General features: G+C 40.8%; 2 protein-coding genes across 3 annotated transcripts in view; one reads left to right on the forward strand and one right to left on the reverse strand.

The window, feature by feature from the left end:
* The window catches only part of LOC117458083 (LHFPL tetraspan subfamily member 7 protein), a 132,985-nt gene extending 129,539 nt beyond the window's left edge, over positions 1-3,446 (forward strand). Inside the window, exon 3 of the mRNA XM_034098330.1 lies at positions 1,387-3,446. Coding sequence (XP_033954221.1) covers positions 1,387-1,613 — 227 coding nt within the window. The 3' untranslated portion in view covers positions 1,614-3,446. The remainder of the gene's footprint in view (positions 1-1,386) is intronic.
* A 94-nt stretch (positions 3,447-3,540) lies between these two features.
* On the reverse strand, positions 3,541-18,649 carry LOC117458082 (spermatogenesis-associated protein 22). Of its 2 annotated transcripts, none has more exons than XM_034098328.1 (8): positions 18,616-18,649; positions 18,120-18,213; positions 17,128-17,265; positions 16,655-16,844; positions 15,978-16,350; positions 15,742-15,862; positions 15,551-15,648; positions 3,541-4,042 (listed from the first exon to the last, which is right to left on the reverse strand). In XM_034098328.1, exons 1-8 carry the CDS (start codon positions 18,631-18,633, stop codon positions 3,851-3,853), a joined length of 1,224 nt encoding a protein of 407 aa, XP_033954219.1. In that variant the 5' UTR covers positions 18,634-18,649; the 3' UTR covers positions 3,541-3,850. The 2 variants fall into 2 exon arrangements, with proteins under 2 accessions (XP_033954219.1, XP_033954220.1); XM_034098329.1 differs by lacking the exon at positions 18,616-18,649 and adding an exon at positions 18,326-18,415.
* Positions 18,650-23,989: the final 5,340 nt, after the last annotated feature.

Here is a 23,989-nt window from a genome sequence, read left to right on the forward strand (position 1 = left end):
GAAATCCAGCCGGCACTCGGGATGACTAGCAGCAATGATAGCCCGTAGCACAGTCAATAACGGCTTTGCAGCATGGGGCCCTGAGACTCAATTTGTAAAAGTGAGCGGCTCCGAGGAGAGAGGAAGAGAAAGCTGATCGAAGCAGAAGTGCACCAGGAGCTTCTTTTTTTCTTTTTAAATGAGGAGTGCAAATGGATTTATGTAGACATGAATCATTTTGCATTTGAAGTTTCTGGCAGTTAAAGGTCATCAGCGCTTTTGTTGTTCAATACATTAAAAGCTCGGCCACTGCAGGACTTCTAAAACTATCTAGGTCATGATTTATTGTATATGTGCAACACAAGGGAACAAATCATCAGTGCAAATGGAGGCCCTTCAGCACTGACGAAGTATCTAAATGACACTCTTAACTGTCTGTCAAGCACTGTGGGCTGTCTCTGCTGAAGCTTTACTGCCCCCATGTGGCTCTCAGCTGCCACAGCAGCACAGTGGATACAACAAGACGTGTGTTTTATTAAGGAGAATAAACCCTTTAACATACCTTAAATATATTCACTCTGAATTAAACCATAAGACTTTATCTATGCAAGATCAGACTTTAGAATTATTATTGTATCTTTCAATCTTTGTGGTTCGCAGTACCAGGTCTAAAACCACCTGAACTCTGTAAAGAACATCCAAAAACATTCATCGGTTTGCTTCTTGCTAATTATTTATCTATATATCACATTCCATTTACTTGTATATGGACTCTTCTTGCACTATTTCTATTTTATTTTGTACATTGCACATCTCAAAAATTCTCTTGCACTATTTTATTTGTATTTGTTTTATGTCCTATTCATGTTGCACTGTTGGAGGAGCCTGACCTGAAGATTTCCATTGCCATATCTACACTGTAGCTACTGTGCACATGACAATAAAGCCTTGCATCTTGAACCTTTTGTGCTAAATTAATTATCCATATAGGAATATCAAAATAATACAACTTTTTTTTTTTTTTTTTAAACTGTATAATTATAAAGCACTTATGAACAGTGTGAAAGTACAAAGTGCTTCAAAGTTAGAATAAAAAATGTATATAATAAACCACATGAAGCCCAACATTAAAAGTTACAAATAATAAACAGGAAATTATAAACAACAATAATCAAGGTGGTCGCAGATAAAAGCACGTAACAGTATCTGCATTTCTAAAGTATTATTTTAATATATTTTTCTGAGGTGGTTGGACAAGTTTATGAACTGTTGCTCAAAATATAAATAACTACCAAACACGTTCCCAGATTGTTTGCAACAGGCTTGATTTACTGTGCCATCGTTAATGCTGTGGCCTAAGTGTTTTTGTTCTGTTCTCCATCTAACCCTCATTTCCTTTCCCCTCAGTGTTCATCATGGGGGCCGGTCTGCTGGTGTACCCGTTCGGCCTGAACTCCTCTCTGGTGAGGTCCTTCTGCGGGGAGTCTGACATCTACTACGCCGGGGAGTGTGGGATCGGCTGGGGCTACATGCTGGCCATCGTGGGAGTCATGCTCACCGTCTTCTTGCCCTTTTTTGCCAAATACGCGCCGAAGGAGCACCTGTCCCCCACCCCGCTGCCCACGCTGTTATAGTGCATTGTCTGGTTTGAATTCCCTCTCTCTAATGTCACGGGGAGACACCTGCGTCCCGTTGTTGGAGGCGATGCTGTTCGAACACTGTCTTCCTGCATCTGCTCTGTGACATTTACATGGAATGTTTTACATTACAATATTACTGTGTGGGTTATCACTTTCATCAGGACCTCACAGGATTTGAGAAAAAGACTACAAACATGACAGGACTTGCTAAAATTGTGTTTTTTCCCCTTGGTTTCCTTTGTGATGTCAACATGTGTAACATTCCAAAACAGACTGGAGGCTGGCCGCTTAAAGAGAGTGGACGCATGAGATGTTGTGGCAGTGTGACTCGAATGTGTCAATAAGAGGTTTTAAAGAATTTTGGACTAATACAATGAATGGAGTTGCATCCAGTGACGATGGAGCGTTTGGACTGTAAATATTGTCTGGATTTAAGACAACTGATGGAAGAAAAGAGAAATCTGACGCTGTGAAGGATGTTGGCGCTGCAGACTTTTTGTGCCTGAAATCTTCAGGTCAGGCTCCTCTAACTGTTCACACCCCTGTTTAAACCGGGGAGTGAACCAGCCGGAGTGAAAAGACGTATTCAAAGACTTTTGACACAGCATCAGACCTGCCGAAAGGACAAATGGATATCTCTAAAAATGTTATGTTGGAATACTGCTTTCTTTCCTTTTCCCCCAGAAATGTTTTTGTGTAGTGTAACTCGCTTGTTAAGAAACAGTTGTTTGTCTGTCTACAACACACAATACTAAACACTCTAATTCAGGAAGAAAACGATTGCAAAAGGCAGAGAGATGTAGGATTTTTGTCAAAATAAATGCATGATAAGACAGGCTTTGTTAATGGTAGAACAATTGATCTAGATTTTAAATGTGATCTGACCAACTTGTGCCTTTTAACATAACCAAGACAAGTGTTCAATACAATGATCAGGTTATCATCTTTTTCTGCTGAAAGACTGTGGATCCTGTTGTGTGGTGTGTTTCTTTTCCTATGATATGTTTCCCTCTCAGAGGTTAAATCTTTACTTGATGCAGTATGATCTCATTAACTGGAGAAAATGTTCTGGAGCATAAAAAAAAAAGATGATGTCCTTGGCGGTATAACGGCAGAGAAAAAAAGGAAAGCAGTGTACTTGTCTTTAATTTTGAGACATTTCCCCCAATTATCTATAAGAGGAAAGTCACTTGAATTGCTATAATACAGGTTGTGACACACAGCGATAGACTAATTCCTGGCATCCTCTCATCTCATCATTGAGTGGCAGAGGAGGGGCGCTGTAAGAACTGAACTTTTGGTTATCTGTGCTGAGCTGACACATTATTCACATGTGTAAAACATAGCTTATAGTAATTAGCTCCTCAAGTAAGCTAATGTATTTTTTTGTTGCCAATCCACTTCTCCTTTCAAGCGCTGGCACACTTCCTGTCATATTCCAAGGACAAAATGTCTCCTTCTCCACTTCCTCTCCCTGTACACTGCCAAGTTCATCAAGCTAGACGGCTTTTTCTAGATGGTGTTAGTGTGTATTAGTGTTGAATTATGGTTTGGATTATGCTAATGAGTTCATATTTGAATATTTCCCATAATGTCCTCGTCCTGACATGAAGACAGTGACTGTGACTATGTTGCCATATTTGCCAGAAGGTCAGAGAGATGTTGGTATTGTGTTGACCTCATACTGTGCTGAGGGACCCCTCTCTGCTGATCCATTGTGTGTAAAGTCTCAGCACTGGTGAAACTGTTTTGGTAGAGTAGTGTTATTGTTTTTCTCCATTGTCGTGTTTGACTGTAAATAAACTAACTGTACTTGATATCACATTATTCCTAACTGCCCCGTATTTCAAAGATATATTTTGAGATATTACCTCTTCGTGTTTGCTTTAACTGCATTAACCTCCAGACGATGTTTGCTGTTCTGTGACTTTTCTTTTTAATAAAAAAATATTTCAGAACTTACAAAAAGAGAAGCTTTAATTTCATTTTGAGTTAAATAAATATAAGAACATCAAAGCCAAACCTTTGCAAAGGAATTCAACTGTTAAAGTTCAGTATAACAGCACTACAGCGCCCTTCACAGCTAAAACAAACTTTGATAAAACCTAAAAAATTCTTTTTAAACTACTACCTCTAACTAGAGTAATCTATTACTATATAACGACTCATCAAACACTAGCATCATTTTCCTGAACAGTGTCATACTGGTTTAGATGCCACAGGAATGTTTCTCAGACCTCACTGAGTAATTTGACCAGCCCTCTCATCTCAGCGTCGCAGGCCTTCACGGCCTCCTGAGCGTTCCTGAGCTCTGAGGGCAGGCCGGGGCGGACAGACACACACATCAGGACGTCCCTGCTGCGGTCATAGTTCCCCACACAGCGATGCACCTGACCTCGGATCAGACGGGGCAGTTCCTGCTCCTGTTGGAACAGAGGTGCAAAAATTCATTAAGTCAAGTTCAATTCCAGAGTTTCTTTGTTAGTATTCCCAAAAAGCCAGAGGTCTGTGGCTGATGATGTTATGTGGCCCTGGAAACCTTTTTAGGGGAAGAAGAAGAACGGCAATATGCAGGGGTTGATGCATAAAAAAAGGGTGACATTTAGCAACAAAAATATGATTTATGAGGACATTTCACCCAGAGTTCCCGTTAGAATATTTTTTCGCCGGTCAACATGTCCGTTAAAGTTTAAATCTTCCGGACAAAATGAGAAAAGTGCCGGTCAAAGGTCTTCTTTGTTATTTATTGAGCTTTAAAACAAATTGATATGTTTCGATATTAAACAAACTAATTATAGCAGATTAACTACATTATTCAAAAGTGTACAGTAACTAACAATAACACGGGAATAATAAATGGAGCGCTCTCCCTCTCCTGACAGCCCATCAGTATCATGCAGCTCGCAGATCAGTAATGAGTGACCCGACAGTAAAACTAAACATATCTATAACTAGTTACGGTAGTTTGAGAGGTCATTAAAATAGTTACGTGTGATATTCTAACATGAAGTGTGTTTTGTTCCGCTCACCGCTGCGTGTGATCATGCAGAGCTGCGTGTCGACTCGTGAGCAGCAGCTGATCGCTCTCCCGTCAGATTAGACTTCACTCGCGTTTATGTCCATATCGATCAGATCCAGCTAGTTCTAGCTAATGATAGGACTACCTGCTTATTAAAAGACACCTAAACAATAAGCGTCGCTATGCAACCGTGTGAGGCCGCAAAGTATAGCGCAGCATTATGCATTTGTTTACATGCCCACCGGAACCCCGAAGCATTACCAACAGATCAACGCACAATCAACCCATACAGTACATCTTTCTCCACATTAAGTGTTAGACATTAGAGTTGACTATTCTTGTCTGTCACATACTCTTTTGTCTGTCACATAAATGGCGCAAGTTGCGCAACTGATGTGGTATTGCGCTAAACGGAAATTATTTTGAACGGACACTTTGACCAGAGAGATTTAGATTTGCCGGTCTTCGGCATATTTTACCGGTCGTAGTCCGGTAATTACCGGCTAACGGGAACTCTGATTTCACCCCAGAAATCCTAACCTATTAAACTTGACAGCTCACTTCACAGGTAAAACTAGGGGGAGCTAAACAGAAATCGAGCATCACGAATCAAACAAAATGATCAACAATACATTGATGCAAGATTTATCCGATAAAAATAACACTGAACTATTGGGGAACAATGTCAAGTGAAAAGGAAGAAGAGCAACATAGTTCCAGAATCAGAATCCAAATGATTCAGTAAATCCTCCAGATCGTTTTATTTAAATAGATGTGAAAGCCTCTAAATCTAACCAAGGATTTCATTTTCATTTAAATCTTTATTTCGAACAGATAAAAAAGAAAATATTTAAATAGAAAAAAACAGAATAGCGTATTGTTAGAATACAGTATTTATCAATATTCATAATAATATTTATATATTCAATAAAAATGTTCATATTAATAATAATAATAAATCATGTGTCCGAAAGGGAGCAGGAGGAAGCAAATGCTTATTAATTCCCACCTCTAACGGCCCGTCCACACACGGCAGCGTGCGTTGCTTCAACGGAGACGCTGTGAGGATCTGCAGTACTTCCTCCTTCTTTTTCCCCTTTCTGTGTTTGTTCAGTCTGTTAGTCTATAGAGGCTTCTCAATTCTTAAATTTCCCCTCCTCGAGACTTAGTCCCGCCCACAGGAGATGCGAGCGGAGGACCGAGGAGGGGAACCGAGGAGAGGAAGCAGCAGACGTTTAAAGAAATGAGAACTCCTCTCCTCTGAGCGGTCATATTAAAGCGACGTCCGTTCATTATTACGTGGCAACAGCTGCATCATCTGTCGAGTGTTTTGTCATATTTTATAATCTCTGTTAGATCAGCTGAACATTGTTCCCCCACATATTTACTTTGAATTCATTGAGAGTGCGGTATAATGAGACAATACCAGGCTACAGATGCGGACACACACACACAAATATATTTATATAAATATATGCAATTTAAAGTATGAGAGCACTCTCATAATAACGTAACACAATCAGAGACTGGATATATCCCCCCCTCTCTCTGGTCGCTGAAATGGGGAATTGAAATTACGGGCCAAAAGTTGTATTTACAAGTATTAAAAGTAAGCAGAGGACACCAAACCAACTGAGACATGTCTGTCCGCCGCATCTGCGCACTGTACAACACACACCGACACACTGTACAACACACACCTACACACTGTACAACACACACCGACACACTGTACAACACACACCTACACACTGTACCACACACACACACCTACACACTGTACCACACACATCTACAGCTCCTAAAGCATAATCAGGCTACAGCCGTTATGTATTTTATTATGTGAAGCACTAAATGGTTTTAGAAAAATATCGACTCTTTGTTTGCAGATATCTACTAAACTACAGCAAATAAAGAGAGTAGGCATGTTATACTGAGTGATATATATTATACACACTGCTCTGCTTTCTGCACCTCACAGCTGTTCTCACTGTAAACATCGCATCCCCGATGAGAGCAGGTTCTAAAATAATATCCAGGGGATGCATGCAGAGCTGTCATTGGCTGAGATAAGTCCGGCCGTGCGTCAAGCCTCCACCGTTCCCGGAAATGCATCCGCGGAGGAGCCGTGGAGGAACCATCAGTGTATCCTCGGTTATAGCTCTTCCAGAGAGCCTCCTCGACGCTCGATCCTCGGTGTGCATTTAGAGAAATGAGACGTCCTTCAAAATGGCGCGCTGAAATTCATTTCCGGGTCACTACCGGAGGACCGAAGAGTCGAGGAGGGGAAATTTGAGTATTGAGAAGCCTCTAGTGCAGGGGTACTCAAATACAAATCTTAAAGGTCCAAAATAAATGTTTCAATAAGACAAAGGTCCGTTTATTGCGGTCATTCAAACTTTTAAACAATTGCAACAAGATTCTTAACACGAGGTTGCAAAAACAAAAAGAATCTGTATGCAGCAGTTTTCATTGTTATTGTGTCTGTGCTTGACCCCTCAGAGTCGCAGTGTACGAGCTGCACAGTTATGAATAAAGGCAGCCGCACCCTCTTTCATTCAGCATTCCCATTATTGCTTTATAAATGTCTTGCCCCCCCCCCCCCCCCCCCTGTGTGTCCACTGAGGTTCGTCAGGCCCAACACATCTTCAACAAACTCCCCCTTTGCCTCGTCATAAAAACTCACAAACACCAGCAACTGAGCAATGTCAGTGGTGTGGACTCATCCACAGCTAAGCTGTGCATTTTTTATTCCATCACAAAGCTGATGAATCAAATCACCAGCAAGTATTTATGTTCTTCTGGTTGCTGTGGAATCTGAGAGGGGGATTAGCTTGACCTGTTATTTCCTCTTTGTGTTTGCCTTCAACATGGTCTCCATCACTTCAGTCATGCATTCTTTTATACTTCAGTTGTTATCCAGTGGAATGTCCTTACCTACTAACCTAGTTAAATCAAAGTGGTTACTTTTTTTTGGCTGGGCAGTGTAGTTTTACACAACGTCTTATTTGACTTTCTCAGGACTTAAAACTGTTTTTTGGGGGAAGACCCCCTCAAAGAAAAAAATTAATTTACACACGTAAGGTCATCATCTTAATAGTTTTGTATGCTCATCCGTGAGCAGAGCATCAAGTTGACGTGTATCACAGCTGAATGCGGCGATTACCATGTTGTTCAGCAAAACGCCTCACAAACGTATTAAGATCAACAGCTTTAGTGCGTTTTGATTCAATGCTGAGTACAGCCAAACTGACAGGCTCTTCTCTGTCATTGTAGACCTCAAATACCTCATTCCTTCAGTGCTTGGGTCCGAATGCTTCTCGTTTTGCACCGTCCCGTTCAAATGAAATCGCCGCCAATCATATGTCCACCCTCGCGCCAGGACCGGGGGAGGGGTACATGACGTGCATCTTGTGCTGCATTCACTTGCACTCGGACATTAGAGACTTTCTCTCATAAATGTCCGATGAGCGCTGTTTGCAGTCTATGGACATAGCGGATCATTTTGACTCGTTGCGTTGTGGCGATGTCTCGCAGATAACACAGATAATACATATGAAAAGTATAATTTGCTCAGAGTCCAGAGACAGTTGTGGTTCGGTCCGAATCCGGACCGGAGTCCGTACTTTGAGGATGCCTGCTCTAGTGTATCTGTCTCAATGGCTGGGCGTGGCTACCTACATTCCGATTCCCGCCAACTCACCTCCTCAGCTGAAGCTCATCTCACTGATTGCCACTACTCACCTGCACCTGCTTAAAACCCTGGTTCCCATCTTCAGACTTCACCAGTTCTTCGTTTATTCTTCAGTGGTAAACTATCGTCCAACTATCGTAGTGGTTTTTCCTAGTGACTTTTTGATGCTCCTAGTGAAGGGAGATCATTTCCTAATCCTGCTTGTTTTTCCTGTTCCAGATCCACATACTCCAGCCGCTCTGCCTGCCACGTCCAGCCTCCCCTCCTGAGCAGCCCAGCTCCACGTCTTCCCTCTATATGCGGCTTTCACACCAGCGCTTTTCCCTTTCTAGCTCCGAGCGGGAGCTTTTCTGATTCAGCTCCGGTTTCCCTTTTCAGCTCCCGCTCTGTTCACACCGCCCACTGGCGCCCCAGAGCTGCCCCTGCTGCGTCATGACGTCACCGTTTACATCGCTGATTTGCTCCCCAACGGCAGCCATTACGGCGCTCTCACAACAACGGGGAACTGCGTTGGGTCGATGATCGTGTTGCTTTTAATCACACGAAGCCAGAATAAATTGAATAACGACTTCTCCAACCTTATACTTTGCTCCAGAGTGCCGTGGTTCATTGTTTATTAATGTGTTTCAGCAGCATTTACCGACCGCTGCAGTATTGGCTGCTCTTCCACGGGAGTTTATTCTCCCGTTAGCTCCCGGTTAGCTCACACCAGAGATGGGGACTCGAGTCTGCGACTCGGACTCGAGTCGCACTTAAGTCGCACACACAGAGACTTGAGACTTGACTTGGACTCGTGACCAAAAGACTTCAGACTCGACTTGGACTCGTGTGTTGGGACTCGTGAACAGTCATTGTGTTTTCTATTTTTGGCGTATTAAAGGTGGGGTAGGTACATTTGAGAGAAACCGGCTCGAGATCGCTAGAATTTGAAAATACACAACCGGAGATAATCTGCTAGAGGCTGCTACTTCCTTATAGAGCCCGCCTCCTCCAACACACACGAACGCGCACATGACCAATGAGGGCACGAGATAAGTTTGTGCCCAGATGGAAGGCTGACAGGCAGGTAGGCCATCCAGTTATTTTAGCCGGGCTCATTACGCAGACGTGCGCGCCTCTGTTACTACCTCGTAGTAACACCATGGCGACCGGCGGCACACCTGCGGCTGTGCCGCTTGTAATTAGGTTAAACTACAAACACTTCGAACAAAACGCTGGCGGCACCAACAAAAGGAGCGCACACTGCAAAGTCTGCAATATCAAAATCAAGGATGCTGGCGCAACAACGTCGGATTTCATCAGGCACTTGAGAAGTCACCCGGAGAGGTCAGTCACATTAACGCATATGGACGGTTAGCAAACATGTTTAGCTCAGCATCAGTTATGTAATGTTAACTGAGCTTGCTAATAGCTTTGTAACTGAATATTTGAAAAGATGAGTGAATGTTTGCTTGTCACACTTGTTTGAGTTGAGTGGCGTTGACATCCAACTCTTGACATGACATAAAAAAGGTCGGTAACGTTAATCATTACGTTCCGCTGCCACCATCTACTGGCTAACGTTAACCGTAGAAAAATACATAGTTACATACATAAATACATCTGTGGGTTTATAGGCAGGTTACAGGTTTATTGTTGACCACGTAACGTTAATGTTACAGGTTTATCAGGTTACCATGACACTGGCTTTGAGTGAGAGGATAGAGGAATATGTTTATTAATAGTAGACTTAAAAGATGTCATTCGAGACCCAGTGTATAATAACACAGTAAATGCTTTGAATTTCTTAGATATAGCTGTGCAGTATTCTTAACAGACTGGATAGCAGCAGACAATAGAAGTCTTATTACAACCAGAAGAGACATGAGACTTTTATTTTTTTAGAGACTTGAGACTTGACTTGGACTTGTGACCAAAGACTTGAGACTTGACTTGGACTTGCAAAAAAAGACTTGTGAACATCTCTGGCTCACACTGCAGCGGCCGCTCTAAAGTATTCACTGTCCGACTCACACAAGCAGCTGATGCATATCCCCAGTTCCCCTTAGCCTAAGTGAATGTGTGTCAGTCTGAATTGACACTGTTTGGTATCACAACGCTGTTATGAAAGTTTCTCTGGTATAAAACGGGTGATGTTAGCATAGCAACCGAAGCTAAACTGACTACTTGCATCCGATAGCTGCAATAATACAAAACAACACGTCTGCCTCTCTCCACAATGATCGATAACAGTGAACGGATGGTCAAAGTAAGGTACAAATAAACAGAATCACACGAAGCCTGGTTAGTGTTGCCTGACTTTATAAAGTGTGTTTATAAGCACTACTGCTTGTAGGCAGGCATAACAGTCGACCTATGTTCAGGGGAGGTGGGTTTAGTTTCCTGCACGCCTCGACGTAAGAGAGACGTAAGCGACGCCACCTATTAGCTCCGAAGCTCTTGCCTCTAGACCAACAATTTGTTGGAGCTGGATGTGAACCCGATTCCGGAGCTAAGAGCCGGCGCCGCTGCGGTGTGAACAGGAAAAACCGGCGCTTTTCAGGCTCTAGCTCCGAGCCGGAGCTGAAAAAGCGCTGGTGTGAAAGGGGCATATGTGTGCTTCGTCAACTCCTTGTCAGTGTCGTGGACAAAATAAAGCCTTTTTGACACTTCACCACAGTCTCAGTTGTAGTGCTTGCATAGCGGGTTCTCATCTTCAGTCACTTCTCGGGAACCCTAACAGACACTTCCCATTCACTTTGAATGGGGTGACGTCACGCTTTGCCGAACTGCATTGTGGTTCCGTCGCGTCGCTTTGCCTTTGAAAGTTGAGAAAGTTCAACTTTTCAAGCTTCGACGGAAGCGTCAGCCAATCAAATCATATGCCAGTACAAGCTCTAGCCCAGGGGTGGCCAACCCGCGGTTCTTGCGGCTCATATCGAGCCTAGTTTCATGCGGCTCTTCAGTTCATATCGAATTTTATATGTGTGAGTTTGGGGGAGAGACACTGACTCCTGACTAGTGTTGCACGGTGTACCGATACTTGAAAGGTATAACGCGATACTCTGCCGTTAAAAACGTTACGATTCCTCCGTTTCATTAGTATCGGTACTTTAAGAATGACGGGGGAAAGTACTCCGGTGAGAAAGCGCCATTTTAATAAGAGCTGTGTGTGTTCAGCGCTCTGCTTCCACTCCCTGCACTGCAGCCGTGCCTGCAGTCCCGCCCCTCTCAAGCACGCCTCCCCTCTCTCGTGCACGCGCTAGCTGCCAGAGCATGTGAGAAAACGAGAAGCATGGCTGCAAGTGGGAGTGCAACTGCCGATGCGCCTCGGCTTGTTGACAAAAAAGACGCCAGAAGCGAAATTTGGAAGTATTTTAGCTATATCTCTGACAGTGAGGGCAAGCCTACGGACACCACGAGGCCTGTCTGTGAGAAATGTATTAATTTTATTTAATACGAATTCTTGTCATTTATTTAATTTATTGTTCTCATTGTTTAAAAGTTTGTGTTATGGTTATGGTTCTGGTGTGAAATAAAGCACAATAATTACATTTAAGTAATTGATTAAACACTATCCAGTGTTTGCCCTACCATTGTCTTGGAGGGGTGCTGCGCCTCGCCAACGGAGCCCCCCCTGAAATTCAAGGTGTTTAAAAAAAGATATATATATATTATTTTATTTTTTTAAATATATATGTTGCACCAAATTGCAAATAATCTATGACTACTGTCACTTTTCACATTGAATATGTGCTCTTTTATTAAATAAACTAAACGCTTTCATTTTAAGTTGTGAGTTTAGTGTTTTTGACCCTAAGAAACACTGATGCATTAATCAATAACAATAATCCACAGCTCCTCTCTCTGCTCCAGAGGATTTAAAAAATATATATCCCAGTGCCACAAAAATGCATCAGTGACGTGGTTGAAATCTTGTCTCCAGAAAACAAAAAACTGAAACAACCGGTATCAGTGACTGTGTGTTTGATGTGGCTCTTTGCAGTAACAGAGAAAAAATGTGGCTCTTAACCTCTGTCTGGTTGGCCACCCCTGCTCTAGCCAATCAAACCGCGTGCTTGTGTGTCCAGGGCAGGAGATGAATGTGATTGGTTGTATGTCGCGCGCCAGACACGCCCACCGGCAAGCTTCAACGCACGCTGCCGTGTGGACGTACCGTTACTTACTGCTGATCAATGATTATCCTTTAAATCATTTCTGCAAGATATTCCTACTTACATATTTACATTTATACATACATTTACAATCATTTCTCATCTTCAATCACCTTTCTTCATTCTCATAGTTTACCAAAAAGGTGTTTCTGTACATCCAGGGTTTCCCACACATAGACTATACTTGGGCGGGCCGCCCAGGTATATTAACGGCCGCCCAAGTATATTTCGCGACCCATTTAGGTATTTTTTTTTTTTTTAATTGAATTTTTTTTGTATTCGTACGTGACCACGACGCCATCTGCGATCGATTAACTTATTAACTTGTGTGGACAATGATCCCTCGCTCCCTTGCACTGATCTCGCCTCCTTCTGGCCTGTTAAGTGGCCTGCCTCACACAGGGTGACTGGCTGTCATACAGATCATAAATCAAAGCCCTTGATTGGTCTCTGTGTGTCATTCAAGCTCGGGATAAGCTCAGCTCAGGTGAGGTAAAGGACTCTCTGAGTGTTTAGATAGTTAACTTAGTCTAAATTCTCAGTGGGTCTCAAACGGTGTGGTCACCATTTATGTAAACAAATATTTCCATTTGAGAGGGTCCATTGGTCTAATGGATAGTGAGGTGGGCTGAAGATCGGAAGGCTGTGAGTTCAAATCCCGCCAGGAACACCACCTATAGTGTGCCCTTGAGTAAGGCACTTAGCCCTTAGTTATTACAGGGAGAATGTCACTGTAATCGGTCATTATAAGTCGCTTTGGATAAAAGCATCAGCTAAATGAAATGTAATGTGATTAGTAAAATATACATGAATAAATAAAAAAGGTAAGATATACTTTTAAAACTTGTTGAGAGAAAAATAGTCTTTGCTGCTGCCTCAAAGAGGAGCAGGGGGGAGAGGAGGGAGACAGGAGAGGCTGATTCAGGAGCACAGACACACTCACAACTATAAATGAACCAAAGAATAAATTAATAAACAAGTTTCAGTGTTTTTTTCATATTGGAAATGGTATGTTATTGGTTATGGCCATGATTTTATGATTATTGAAATGTATACAGTTCTGTTTAATATAGGTGTTTCCATAGATCTAGTCTCTTTATTTTCCCCTCAAAATGCACCAGATTGATGCATTTAACTCCAAAAAAATCACATGGATAGGTTCCTAAATACATTTATAAATACATTTATTTTTTTAAATAGTAAAACATTTCCATATGTTCATGTGTGGGTAGTAGATTTAAACTATAGGGCGATCATTATGGGCCCTGCCTGTACCTGTTCGCTCTGCCATCGCGTGAAGGGTCTGCTAACAAGCGACCAACAGAAAGGTTAATGTTGTTGCATGTCACCTCACCCCCCCGCCACCACCACCCCCCCAAGTATATTACAGATATGTGGGAAACAGATCTGTGGGAAACACTGGCAGTTAATGGACCAGCACCAGAGGTGTTCCCATACACACAGGCGTTGGAGCTGTTCTTCATGAAATCCCAGAAGGATGAAGTGCTCTGACAAACAGTGCCATCTTTGCGCAAAATGATTATACAGGAATGAAAAGTCAATAAATAAACAACCCAAGTATATTTCAGATCTGTGGGAAACATATATATATGAATTATATTTGTGCTCTTGAAAATAAGGATGATAGTTTTCATACATACTAATAGGTTAAATCAGGGGTAGACATTAAGGGCCGGTGGAATTGTATTATCACTGGCCCCACCATTGTAACCACTGGCCCGGAGCATTCCTGCAAAAAAATCGACTAATAATGAAGAAAATTAACACATTTGTTGCAATAATAATTTATGCACAAACTACATTACTACTTGTACTACAACATTTGAATCATCAGTTCTTCCTAATTTTCCTCAATTGTTCATATTTGGTTTATTAAAATAATGATATTGTGGTCATTGTTAAAAAGATTCTGCTATTATTATGAGTATTATTATTTGTATAATGCGCTTTCTGCCTTCCTGTCATTAGTAGTTAGAAATATGTAATAGATTAGATTAGAACCTTCATTATCCTAAACTGCTGGGACATTTCCCTAGCCAATACCTTTTTATTTTCTACTCTTCACTTACTTGTCAGCATAGGTCGGCATTGATGTACAAAGCCGACAAAATACCTTGTTTATATTGGCATCATATTGAGAGGTGCAGTGACGCGTCCTAAAACCAGGAAGTTAGCTGCTGGTTCCCTCCACAAAAAAGCTACGGGATTTCTCCACAGGGTTTTGGAAAAAAGCTGGAAATAAGGTCTGTGGAAAACAAACCTGTTTGATAAATGCATGTTTTGTTCAGGATAATCTACTACATTTATCATTTTCGAATCATAAATCTAGATTTTTGGATTCGAAAATTATAAAAGGGTTTTAGGACGCGTCACTGCACCACTCTATAGAAGCCAACTCCATCGATTAATCCAGTGTGGCTGAAACGTTCTCTCCCTCTTCTTCTTATGCTCCCTGTCACTCTCCTTTAACTCCTCCGGTGACTTTCTTTTATTTGAAGATTGTTTTTTGCCCGGCGCTTGTCCGGTTACCGCTGGTATTAAAAACATTTTGGCGAATGGTTAGGTGGAGCAATTGCGAAGTCTGTAGTGAAGGAGCGCGCTCACGCTCACGGGAGCCTGCTCACGCTCACGGGAGCCTGCTCACGCTCACAGCTGTTTGCTTTTCACCCAACAACTTGACAACTGCCTCACGAAACGCTATGTTGTAGCGTTAATAAACGAAACAATTTAACAAAATTGCTAGTCAAAATACTGATACCACAGGACCATTTTTTTTTTTTAAAGCAATATTTTTAGTGGCCCGAGCAGGCAAGTGGAAAGTACGTTATGCTGGCCCGGGGTGTCTAAATAGTGCTTCCGGGCCAGCGGGCCATTTATAATGTCGAGCCCTGTAAATATACAATATATAAACAGAATAACAAAATGCAGCATAATCATCAATATAAACACCAAGTCATCTTTTCCAAAAAAGATGACTCAGTGCAAAGGGACTTAGTCTTCTGAAAAACTCAAATGAATGAATTCACTGCGAAAGGGAACTCACAGTTTCGTAGAAGACACACTGGACCACCGTCTTCCCGTCTCTCATGAGGAAGTTCTTGGCTCCGTGGCGACCCAGTGTGACCGCAGAGTCGAGAGTAGCTGAGGGAGGAGAGCACAGCCTGTCAGATGAAATGTGTTTAGAGATACTTAATAGTCACATCAGATACAACTGCCAATTCTGATTCAACTGACCAAATATCTCAAATAAGTATGGGACTTTGTCTTTAAACTGGCTCCAGTGTCTCATGCCATTAATGACTGAAGTCAGGATCCTCAGTGAGGTCTCGAAGGCTGGCTTCTGTGCAACTTTGTCCTGCTGAGCATAAAATCAAATGCTGCAGTGATCAGGACAATATTATGGAACATAACTGGCACATTTTAAGTTATTTAAAATGATCAGTTATACACTTTGCAGATATTTGTTCTACCTGGTTGTGAGTTTGTCGTGCAGCCTGAGATTTAATTGTGCTGCTGTTTCCCTCAAAGGGAAGTCTCTGCGGGCCGAAGCTGTTGGTAAAGTTCCAGGATTTGTTTTGTGGCTGCGCTGCAAGGGGAGCAGAGGGCCTGCTGGGGGTGGGCACAGGAGCAGCCAGAGGTCTGGGCTGCTTGGGATACTGATTGTTGAGAGTGAGCTGTCTGTAGGATGACTGCTGAGCCATCGGAGAGAACCCAGAATGGGGGGTTGGCTTCATTGGTGCACTCTCGCTAAAGTGGGGATCTTTAAATTTGCTCTGTGTGGAGTTAACACCAGGGCTGAACTCCCGCGGTCTCCCTGGGTTGCTGGGCTGTCCCATCTGAGAGCTGGAAATGTGAAGACATAAATAAAACAAGCACACACCAAACAACAGTCACAATCAACGTTTGAAATGGCAACTTTTTAGTTAATTCATCTGTGGTTTTAAACATTTTCCATGCTAGCCAGGTACATTATTATTGGTTGTGAGCAAATCAATTTACAGTCATATTGCGGCTCATAGTGACAGCTTATGTATTGCCTGTGTCAGTAGTGGTGGTGACCATATTTATGTCCCATGCAAAACTGTATCTCATGTGTCTGAATGGTTAACTGATTACACTAACGGTCAACACATTTTAAAAAAGGTACCTTGTGCCTCCAACTTTGTATGGATGAGCTATGGGTTTAAAGGCTCTGATTGGAGGAGAAGGGCCCGGAGCAGGTCTGTTGCTGACGTACTGCGGGGGTGGAGCAGATTGTGGGACGTCCTGCCTTTTCCACTGGGGGCTTTGTGCAGCACTAGAGGCCGGACCTGAGGCCTGATAACATCCAAATGTACCTGAGGGAAAAAATACATTCTCAGTGGGAAATCTTATAGCATCCTCTGCCACCTGCAGCTCTGAATCTTAATTAATGGGGAGATGTTTTACAATATTGTCCTATATTTAACATAAAATGGACTTAATGGTGTGATTCAGCAGTAGATGGGGAATTTGAGCAGTCAGGCATTAAAAAACATACAAAGGCAATAATTGCTTTTTTTAATGTATTTTTCTTTGGATATACTGCCACCTGGTGAGTGACTGAAATACAGTGCAAGCTTAAAGAGCTGAATGATTCACCTGAAGAGCTGTGAGGTGCAGCTGGGCTGCTGCTTGCATTGTATTCACTGTGGGAGAAGAATTCATTCTCAGAGGGAGCAGAGGTCAGAGGAACTCTGCTTCTCTTCTTCTGGTTGAACAGCGGCACAGACATGCAGCCTGATGGACACAGCAGAGGAAACATATCAGCATATCAGACTGACTGCAATGTTAATATTTATAATGTTAGTATAATATAACAATAAGTGTACTTATCATCTAGACTCAATATTTTGTATTGAGTTATTTCTATTCAGTGTTGGAAGAAATACTCAGATCCTTTACTTGATTAAAGTACAAATAATATGGTCTTAAAGTACTCAATCATATGAAAAAGTGTTTCAAAATGTTACTTAAGTAAAGGTACAAAAGTATACTATATCAAAATATACTATGTATATAATAAAAAATAAAATGTGAACCCGATTTATTATAAAAAATAAAATAAATAATACAAATAATAAAATAAAGTACAGAAGTATTATCAGCTAAGTTTACTTCAAGTATAAAAAGTAAAGTACTTGTTGCACAGTTGATATTTTCACATTATTATATTATTAAGTGTATTATATAATGCTGTTTTTATACATGTAAGAGCCTTCAGTATTTTAGTTTGTCAATGTGGAACAAAGGAAGATACATGAAATACTGTGTAGATTAGTAGTACATTACTGCATTAAACTATATCAGCATATCCTGTGTTTTTTATGTAAAAAGTAACTGTGAGTGTTAAAATTGTAGTGGAGGAAAAAGTACAACATTTGCCTCTGAAATGTATTGTAGTAGAAGAATAAAGTAGCATTAAATAGAACATTTCAAGTAAAGTACAAATATGTCAAACGATTACTTAAGTACAACACATTGAGTAAATGTACTTAGTTACTTTACACCACTCTTTGTATTTACATTATATCACAGGACTATATTAAATGGAGATGAATAGTGAGGGGTTGTAAAGTATCTATTTAACTAACCTGCTGTTTGCCTGGGCTGCTGGTTCTCCTGTCTCCTCATTGTGGTGGCTGGAGAAAAATAGCTCATCCAGTCAACCTGAGATGGGGGTATTACCTGAGGTACACGAGGAGACGCAGGTCGTTTTTTACTCTATAATACCATAGACTGTGTATATATAAAGTATAATACAATAAAACTGATGTCCTGGTTTATATTGGTCCCTCACTTGGTTCTTCACAAGTTAACAGGTGATGGGATAACTCAGTTGGAAAGACTCGACAATTTAAGCCAGTTTATATTCGGTTGCTTTGTCAGTTTAGCAACAACTGTACAGCTTTTTAGCTAGCTTAGCTTTATGATAGTTAGCTGACACGCTAATGTTAGCTTATTCTCTAAACAACTCGTCTAGTAGCCTAGCATACAACTAAAGTTTTAACTGTCTTTCAATTTTACATCCCCAAATTATTAGTAAATCCATTACTAAATATTTGTTGGCAAAATAAGAAAAGTTGCTACCTCATCGACAAAGTTCATCACACTGGAAAACGACCCGCGCCAAAACAGGTGTTGCCTTCACGTTCCACAAGAAAAGTTGGATCTCCTCTTTTTAAATCGAAGAGCATTTAATCGGCCATGAATTTTGTTTGAAAATATGGACAACATTACTTTATGTAACGTATATTGGTGCATTTTTTTAATTTGGAGGCACACAACTTTCCAGGCACATTTTACTAATTTTTCTGTATGCCGTGTATGATTCTATGAATCAGCCCCATCATTTGTTTGAGATCGTTTTTTATGAACGAGTAGGTGGTATCTTGTCAGTAAGCATAATTAGATACCACTTACATTAAATAAATACATATATTTAATGTACATAGTATGGAACCAGATCCAGGATGCTGTTTTGTTTAGAAGGATGTATGGCTTGGACTACCTATAGGTAGGACTTATTTAATTGTATTGGCCAATCTATAGACTGGCATGTATAGTCTGTAATCTCTTCCTCTTGCTTGCCAGGAGCAAAACAATATACATAACACACAGCCAGCTGGTTGTTTTTACCTCAACAACCTAACTCTATGGCGGAGAAATCGAAAAGTAAACGTGAAACGTCTGTGTCAGTGCCTCAATAATGCCATGACTGACATTTTCATCTGAAGCGGGAGGTCAAACGGTAGGTAACCACATTATTTTTAACAAATATTTTTATTTTGATGAAGTCAACGGTGGGTCTGACTACGTGAGACTTAACGTTACACAGGCTGCTGGTGAGCAGTGTGGCAGGTTGCTGCGGTGGGTTTAACAACAAACAACCGTGACTAATAATAGCAGTGTTAGTTAAATCATCACGTATTTGCGTGTGTGAGCTAATGGATACTTACTATAATGAGCTAAGGGAATTTACAGTACTGTACCTGTGCTGTTTGCATTTCTGTCTAATAAAGTATTCAATCAATCACTGATGTGATGAAGATACTTAAAGGGGTGCTTTCAAGTTAGCTATTGTGGTTGTTGATGATAATTGCTAAAGTGACTCAACACCGGTCTTATTCCCAGTCTCATACTGACATGTTGGTGTTGGGAATGAGAACATATTGCATCAATCTTTCTCCAGAATCGCATACAGCACCTTAATGACCTCTGTGACGTTGTTGATTTATTGTGTCTGTCGTAGGAGAAAAGCTGGTGATCGGCTTCACTACTCGAGCTACACTCAACAGGCTCCTTGATGCAGGAGACATTACACCGCAGAGGTTCCTGCAGACAGCAGTGGCGTTTCTGGTGAGTCCTGTGGAGTATGCCATGAAGAAACTCCCCATCAGAGAGCCCCTGATAAAACATGCCAATGTTTCTGGATGTCCAGCAGAGGGTAGAGTGTGGAGTGGAAGACGCCTTCTACTTTGTCGACAGGTTAGTTGGGGTATCAAGTCAAGTACATTTATCTATAGTGCCAAATCATAACACAAGTTATCTCAATATGCTTAATAAGTAGAGCAGGTTAAAGACTCTTGGCTCTTGTCACATTTTCTTAACATTTTCTTAATAGATGCTGTTTAATGACCACATCTGAAAAACAACCCGTTTCAGCTACATTACTTTACCAGATCAGTGCACATTGTGTTCCTTTTAGGTTTCCTGAACTTCTCCCATACAACGGACCTGACGAGCGTGACAAACTGAGTGAGGAGTCTCTGGACTACCAGTCCATGGACATTGCCATGCCCGAAGACCCAGCCACGTTCGACATTGAGAGCTTTTGGGGGAACATGGCATCAATGAAGAATAAGGTAAGAATTATTCTGCACCCTTTGAAATACCCATTGACGTAATCAACTTCATTCTATACAAAAATACTTGAGAGTAATTAGGCTTCCTACATTTTTCAAAGGTGACCGGTATGAGCAGATTTGGGAGGCTCTCCCGTATTGCCAAGTTGGTGTTGGTACTTCCACATCCAAATGCTGATGCTGAACGAGTGTTCTCTGTGGTGGGACTGAACAAAACCAAAACCCGAAACAGTTTGGCTCTTGATGGAACTCTATGATCCATCATGACTGTGAAGATGGCAAACCTTGAGCCACAGTGTTTCAAATGGGAGCCCCCTCCCTCTGTCATCAAGGCATCAAAATCTGCCACAAACACCTACAACATGAGACATGTCATGTAAACCAAAACACACAAACAAAGACATGCACTTTATTTATTTATAATATATATATATTATTCTGGTTCTAATTTTGTTACTCTTAAAAAAAAAAATGCACTAAAGGAAAAGGCTGCTATTGGTTCTTAAAAGGCTGCTATGTTTTCTTTATAATGACATTTTATAAATAAATATATTTTATTTGTCAAACTTTTATTTGTTACAATTGTTTTCATTTCTACTTGTGCTGGTCAATTATTAACACTATATAAGCATGAGGAGGCCGACAGTGCAGGGAGAGCAGCTGGCATGGGGGTGAAGACATCCAACCCAGTCTCATAAAAAAACGTGTAATAACTACGTTGGTCCACAATGTAGGACCTAGTATTTCTACAAAAACGCCTCTGAAATTGTAAGATCCCTACATTTTTTTTCACCATTCATTCCAATGGCTGGCCTATGTCACGTGATCTTCACATTTCTCCCTGCAGAAAAAAAAAACATGGCCGAGCTTCGTTTTATTCTTGGTGTAAAATGCCTATTTTAAAGTTAGTTTGGCCATTAAAATGCGTTTTGATGTCATTTGATGCGAGAAATATGAGTTGTTATTTCAGATTATGTGTTCAGTGGATGTACATGATCTTTAGTTTGCTAGTTATTACGAAGATTACTTCAGGAAATTGTGTCGATAAAACGTTTTCATTGTTACCAAGGTGGTTGCTAGGGACGCTGCTATCGATATTATTTCTGTTGTGTTGTGTAACAGTTTAATGGTGTAATCTTTATTGCTACCCCCTTCCCCGTCAATGTATAGTGTTGGTCCACAGTGCAAACGTAACAAAATCCGCATCTAAAATGGTGGCATAGATACGTTATTTTCCCCTGGGCAATTCCAGTCTCACATCACATCGTCATAAACAAATACCGGAAACAGACCGAAAACACTTTATTCCGAATGTGCTTGCTTTTCTCTTTGGAGGTCATCACATAACGGCATTGTAATACATGGTTTGGCTGCATTAAATATTACATATCTGCCGTAGTTCTCTATTTATAGAGCCTTGATGAGAAGACTTCTAGACAAATATGAGGAACTGCCACCAACACTGAAAACGTGACATGGATCATAAATATATCAGCCATTAAACAACATCTTACATTTCTTTTCACACAATACGTCTCCTTGCAGTATCAACACTAATTCGGCTGACTTTTATATTTGATCCACTTGGTAGATAGGCTGTATTTACACCATAAAAGTGCACAGCTGATATAAAGGGACACCTAGTGGTTAAAGCATGTTATTGAATTTCATTATTTTTATTATTAGATATTAATAGGATCCCTATAAAGTATATTCATTACTCGTTATTCTCTACTAATAGTTAATTAAAGACTGTATATAATGACTATTTTGCACATCCCTTTCAAGATTTCAAGATTTTCTAAGGTTTATTGACATAATACACAAACGGTGTAGTTATGCAATGAATGAAAAACTTTGTGTATACCTCCAGCAATGTTAACTATGTTGAAGCACTTATTTTAACTGATATTATACATATGTATTATACTCTTATATAAAATGTATGTAGATAGTATAAGAAATGTGCAGAATACGACAGTTTAATGGTGGAGGTACACACATATTGATAGATGTCTTGTAATGCACTGTTGAGGAACCTGCGACCAAAGTTTTTCATCTCCGGCCTTGTCAGGTATTGAACAATCAATAAATAAAGAACACAGAATTATTAAATATAAAACACAGAATTTGTGTGATTATACTAAATTATTTACAAATAAACACCACTGCATATTTACAACTGTTACACATGCTGATGTAACGCAAATGTTTCCAACTTGGGATCAATAAAGTATATCTTATCTTAAGATGATCGATGGCTACTGCCATATTTGCAAAATGTGCCTCTGAACCTTGACAAGTGCATGTTTCAGGCTCATCAATTAACAACAGGAGGGGTCACAGACATAAGACCAGCTGTTAAATAAAGCTCTTCTGACCTTAGCTGTCCTGTGGGTAATGCTACCCATTATGGGCACAAGCAATTTTCACCCATTTATTAATTATATGTTTTACATTTGAGTGTTTCCTATCCCCTAAACCTCCAGGGATGTACACAGTTTAATACTGGCAACTTCTTATTATGGGAAATACGAAAACGTATTTTAGAACTACAACTCCCAGAGGAGTGCCATAGAGCATGTTGCGAAACACAATAGCCAGCATGTGTAGTTCTGGGGACGGAGGGGGGGACGGGTGGACCCGTTCAAATCCAGTTTTGGACAGTCTGCCGTGGTTCCATCCCATTTCAAGTGCTGTTCGACGCTCGGCACACTCTCCAATCACAGAGCTTGAGGACTATCACGGGGTTTGTCAAGCGAAGCGGAGAGAATACTTACTTCCGGGTGTAATATTCTGTAAAGCAAATGAGCTGCTCCGACCCTCGGTCCTGACGGACTCCAACTTGTGTTTATTAATCAAACAAATAAATAAACACAAGGATAATTATGTGTTATTGTTGAGTAAATGGAGAATTGCACAGGGGAAAATAACGTATCTATGCCACAATTTTAGATGCGGATTTTGTTAAACTAATACGTTTGCGCTGTGGACCAACACTATACATTGACGGGGAAGGGGGTAGCAATAAAGATAACACCATTAAACAGTTACACAACATAACAGAAATAATATCGATAGCAGCATCCCTAGCAACCACCTTGGTGACAATGAAAACGTTGTATAGACACAATTTCCTGAAGTAATCTTCGTAATAACTAGCAAACTAAAGATCATGTGCATCCACTGCACACATAATCTGAAATAACAACTCATATTTCTCGCATCAAATTACATCAAAACGCATTTTAATGGCCAAACTAACTTTAAAATAGACATTTTACACCGAGAATAAAACAAAGTTCGGCCATGTTTTTTTTTTCTGCAGGGAGAAATTTGAAGATCACGTGACATAGCCATTGGAATGAATGGTGAAAAAAAACGTAGGGATCCTACAATTTCAGAGGCGTTTTTGTAGAAATACTACGTCCTACGTTGTGGACTAACGTAGTTATTACACGTTTTTTGTGAGACTGGGTTGAGACATCACAACAGTCTTAATGTTCATTTAAATTGAGATATTCCTCTAAATCGATGTTAAAAAAGGCAACAAAAAAAACCGGCAGCCCTGGTATAACACAAAAACACTTACTTCACAC

This window comes from Pseudochaenichthys georgianus, chromosome 14 (genome assembly GCF_902827115.2).
Source record: "Pseudochaenichthys georgianus chromosome 14, fPseGeo1.2, whole genome shotgun sequence".
Taxonomy (NCBI): Eukaryota; Metazoa; Chordata; class Actinopteri; order Perciformes; family Channichthyidae; genus Pseudochaenichthys; species Pseudochaenichthys georgianus.